This window comes from Dendrobium catenatum, unplaced genomic scaffold (assembly GCF_001605985.2).
Source record: "Dendrobium catenatum unplaced genomic scaffold, ASM160598v2 fragScaff_scaffold_1422, whole genome shotgun sequence".
NCBI classification, from domain to species: Eukaryota; Viridiplantae; Streptophyta; class Magnoliopsida; order Asparagales; family Orchidaceae; genus Dendrobium; species Dendrobium catenatum.
In genome coordinates, this window is record NW_021319884.1 from 947,067 (window position 1) to 952,491 (window position 5,425).

The 5,425-nt window shown below is 31.0% G+C and overlaps 1 protein-coding gene across 1 annotated transcript in view; it reads left to right on the forward strand.

The window, feature by feature from the left end:
* Positions 1-279: 279 nt before the first annotated feature.
* LOC110112426 (glyoxysomal fatty acid beta-oxidation multifunctional protein MFP-a) overlaps positions 280-5,425 on the forward strand; it is a 20,289-nt gene continuing 15,143 nt past the window's right edge. Inside the window, exon 1 of the mRNA XM_028699983.1 lies at positions 280-589. Within this exon, the coding sequence (XP_028555816.1) occupies positions 496-589 (94 nt within the window). The 5' untranslated portion in view covers positions 280-495. The remainder of the gene's footprint in view (positions 590-5,425) is intronic.

Sequence of the window (5,425 nt, forward strand, 5' to 3'; positions counted from 1 at the left end):
GAAGTTATATTTTTAGAAAAATAAAAAGGATAAAATATACAAATATTTATATGACTTAATAAATCTCTTATTATTAACATAATTTAAATATAAGAAAGATAAATAAAATAAAAAGTTATCTAGAACCTAAAATAAAAATTAACTGAAAATTAAATAATTTAATTTATTTGCATTTTAAAATAAAAATAGAATTATATATTACAATTAAACCTAAAATAAATGAATTTTCTTTTTATTAATTGAAGGATAATTTTTTTACGAAAGAGTATCAAATCTATAGTTAGGCTTTGACCAGTATTACTTCCTCACCGCATCGCCTTCAACGTCGTTTTCTGCAGTCGAATCTACCCCGCCGTGTTATTTTTCCTTCCCTAAGCTCTTGCGGCGACGACGTCACCACCGCCTCCCTTTACGAGCACGGAACTGCTTCGCCTCAACTCCATATCATCAAGTTTTTCATCATCAGCTCAGTGCGGTACGGCGATAAAGGGAGAGATGGGAAAAGGGAGAACACAGATGGAGGTTGGGGCGGATGGAGTAGCTCTGATAACGATCGAAAACCCTCCGGTCAATGCCCTCTCACCTGACGGTATTCTTTTAATTTCATCCTTTTTAGATGGACTGCATTTTGGATCATGGTTGTTCTAGTACTTTCTTAGGCTTCGTTTGGGACGGCTTTTTTATTGCTTTCTTAAACGGAAAATTTTGTACTAAAACTCCGTTTCAGAAAGCAATAAAAAAGCCCTCACAAACGAAGCCTTAGAGTAGGCGTTGTTTAGTGTTTTGATTTATTGTTTCTTCGTCAAGTTATTTTTACGTTACAGTCCATGTTTGTGCTTTCTAATTGTTTATTGTAGATGCTAGAAATCGTTTTTCTGTAGGTGGGGTTCTTTTGATTAAGCTTTTATTGATATGTATTTGTTTTCTGGTTTTGTTTTGTAATGTCTAGTATTGCAGCCTCTGATCTATTGTTGCGCTGAAGCTATTTAATTATTATTATTTTTTTTGCGTATTGCTTTTGATTTGTGCAATTATATTTAGCAATGCTCTTTATGTAGTCTTTAGCAAGGTTTAAAATTACACAATTGGGTATTAAGATATTTTCTGTCATTGTGGTGGGGCGTAACCCTCAAGACATTTTTAGGCATAAGATTCGAACTTAAAAAATTAGCTAAAGTTAAAATGAAGATTAAAAATGATTTTTTTTTTGTATAATTATTAGACAATATATTAAAGGATGATACGAGAAATAAATTGACATATATATGAAACACAAAAATGTAGAAGGCATACAGAGACAAATAATAATTTGTGTGAAATAAAATTGAAGTCCAAACTTTGCAACAATAAAACAACACAAATTATAGTAGTTACATAATCATATAAAATATAGTTCACACAACATTCTTTCCCAATTTCCTACTCATCGACATTTAATTCAAAAAAGAAACAATAATGATATAGCTACAACTTAGAAGTCATCGACGCTGTCATCACTGAAGGGGTCTTCATTTGAATCATTACCTTAATGAATTGCTCTCTCCCCTGCCTCATCACTTGTGGATTTCAATGCCTCCCAATATACTTCTTCTTCCTCTATTTCAGTTATATTTGCTTTCTAATTGTTTATTGTAGATGCTAGAAATCGTTTTTCTGTAGGCGGGGTTCTTTTGATTAAGCTTTTATTGATATGTATTTGTTTTCTGGTTTTGTTTTGTAATGTCTAGTATTGCGGCCTCTGATCTATTGTTGCGCTGAAGCTATTTAATTTAATTTTTTTTTTTTTGCGTATTGCTTTTGATTTGTGTAATTATATTTATCAATGCTCTTTATGTAGTCTTTAGCAAGGTTTAAAATTACACAATTGGGTATTAAGACATTTTCTGTCATTGCGGTGGGGCGTAACCCTCAAGACATTTTTAGGCATAAGATTCAAACTTAAAAAATTAGCTAAAGTTAAAATGAAGATTAAAAATATTTTTTTTTTTGTATAATTATTAGACAATATATTAAAGGATGATATGAGAAATAAATTGACATATATATGAAAATAAAAAATGTAGAAGGCATACAAAGACAAATAATAATTTGTGTGAAATAAAATTGAAGTCCAAACTTTGCAACAATAAAACAACACAAATTATAGTAATTACATAATCATATTAAATATAGTTCAACTCAACATTCTTTCCCAATTTCCTACTCATCGACATTTAATTCAAAAAAGAAACAATAATGATATAGCTACAACTTAGAAGTCATCGACGCTGTCATCACTGAAGCGGTCTTCATTTGAATCATTGTCTTAATGAATTGCTCTCTCCCCTGCCTCATCACTTGTGGATTGCAATGCCTCCCAATATGCTTCTTCTTCCTCTATTTCAGTTATATTTTTCTTCCTTTAATATTTTTCATCAACATAAATATGAATAAAACTCCAAAGTAAATGAGCTTACACAATAAATTTTTATATACATTTTCTGTTTTGTTCTTTTTGTGGTTGGATTGTGATGGATGAGATGCTCTGTTTCCATCACTATCAAAGAAATCAACGTTCAAATTTTCTCTCGTAATTTAGATTGTGATATATTCATTTCATCATCTATAAATCACTCATCATTTGATTTCATGCCCTTACAAATCATAAGGTCTTCATCATGCTTCAAACCTTTCTTCTTCAAGTTCCCATCTTTAAGCCTCTTATTGTATACAATGTACACTAAATAATTCATCCTTAAGGTTGTTAGATGATTTTTTTCTCCATTTATTCACTTTATTGTATGTGCTCCAGTTGCGTTCACATCTCGATGAAGAGAACATTTATCCCAAAATTTTCACAGTAAAATGTTACAGTTATGGAGTGCCATCGTCAAATTGAATACACAACTCAACTGAGATTTAAATAAATTATTATAATAAGTAGAATGAATTTCAAATAAACGAGTATATAATGCATTAAAATAACAAAGGAACTTACCTGGTGATCACTTGGAAATTATATCCTTCCCTTGTTGCAATATAGAAAAACCCTCTTTATTCTTGAAAGATATTAATTGCATGTCAGCATTTGCTCTTTCAATTGAATCATCTATAAGTCTATTCATGTAATGATATAGTCCTAATTTTATCACAAGATTTGTTGACCTATTTTCTGTATATTGATTATGAGGGTTTATATAATAACTAACTGCATGTAAGTGCCGATGAAGCTGTAGCTTCCATTTTTCATCAATGATATTCAAAATTTCTATATACCTTCATTCTTCTCATTCTAAATTGTGGGCAATAATTTCTTTTATTTCATCCATAACATTATATATGAAACTCATAACAGGCTTTTTCTCGGCTCCGCCATTCTCTAAACTTGCACCAGTGTCCTGTGATATCATGCATACACTCTGCCAAAATCTGTTATTTAAACAATCCTTCTAATCTGTTTCTTCTCAGATTTTCTTGTCCAATTATAACTCAACCACTGTGTAGAGGTGAACATAGACTACAAAGGCTATCTTGTCTTTAGAATGCTATGTAAAGTCAAATAGGTGGTGACAAATTTGATTGCTGCATTTCTAAGTATTTCTTTATCGGAAAGTTTTCTTATAAGTATCAAAACCCAGTAATGATTATAAATAAATTTATTTATTTTTTGTTTTGTCAGTGCATTCTTGTATTGCGGCAGCTCCCTAAGTTCTCAAGGATGAGATCTACAGTCTACACAATGTGCATCATATGGAGTCTAATATAAATATTTCCTTTTTTCCATAAGTTTTGTCCTTACAGCTCTATAAGCACTAGCATGATCTGTTACCAATTATACTATCGAGTGTTCTCCCTCCTCAACAATACTATCAATATATCAAAAAAGAAATTATGCATCTATCACCTGAACAGATGCCTCAATGGACTTCAAGAACTAGTTCCATAAGGGTTATTGATCAATGTGTTTAGCAAACTTCTATTTTTTACATCTGACCATCCATTATACATGATTGTAATCCTTGTCTAGGCTCAAATCCTCATACTTTCTTGATACTTCTCTTGGTATTTGTCTCTTTCAAAATCCATGTTCTCAAGTCATATATCGATAGAGGTTTCATTCTTCTCCCATATGCTTTAATTAAACCGATCATATTATAGTAAGAATGGGAGGTTATAATGTTAAATAGGATGTCGTTAAAAAATCTGCTTATATCCATGCATAGTTATATGTGCCTCCCTGACATTCTTTGGGGTTAGCTTCTGTGCAGTAGGCTTGTCTTATTGTCTATCCTCTAATGTGTTTGTCATATACTAATCCATAGGACCCTTGCACCCTTAAAGGACATGGATTGCAATGAAGAAGATTAATCCCGACTGCTGCACTTGCTTCTATAGTAGGAGCCCACATCAACTCTGTTATCAAATTATTTCATCAAACTATCTGTGTGCTAGGTGCTTTGACTTTACCGATTTATTTATATATGTTTTGATCTCCTCCCTGCGGTATCAAACACTTTGACACGTGGTGTAATATTTTTGTGTGATCCAGATAGGTGCTCATTCATCTTAGTGACACCACCTTTCACAACTTTCTCATAGTAATTATATTTAAAAATATATATACATCTTATCGTTGCCTTCCACCTTAACTTGACTGTTAGGTTTTCAAGCTAGGTCCTTCATATGACTAATCATAGTTTTATCTTTACTTTTGACCATTCTCTACAACATCCTACAATAACAAGTTCAGAACAAAAAAAAAAAAAAAAGAAACTCATAAAAAATTTATGCATGCATGCTTTGGGGATCATTACAAGATCAATGAATTTGATTCTAATAATGCAAGGTTATTCTTAGCACATCTTCTATTTAAAATCGATCATATAACTTGCGTTCTGCAAAGTATGTGGATTAAAAATCTAAGTCATAAAATGATCTAATGATATATGCAATATCCATAGGCAAAACATCACAAAATTTTTATTTTTGAAGTGACAATGCTGCATAATATTTAAAGAATCAATATATTTTCGAAATCACTTATCTCTTTATCAAATACATGGATATTATTCCCCCATTAATTTCATTATCCTATTTCTTTTTATAAATAGACATTCATTTTTAAAAGTGATCCATTTAATTACATATAAAACAAATTTAGCAAATATGGTATATAAAAAATGTTTGTTTTTCGAGACTGTGAATTGAGCTTAAATTTTCCCGGAACATATTCAGGAATCAGGTTCACTCTATTTGCCTTTTTCATTATGTTAATATCTTTTTATTGGTGTTAACAAGAACTATTCGAATGTTCCACCCACTTCCAAAGAATATAAATGGTTTAAAACCTTCATTGATTACTCCTAAAATCACCAGTTTAATTCCAACATAGGTACATAGTTAAAACTTTATCTTCTCACAATCAAACAAGAAAGAGAATACAAAA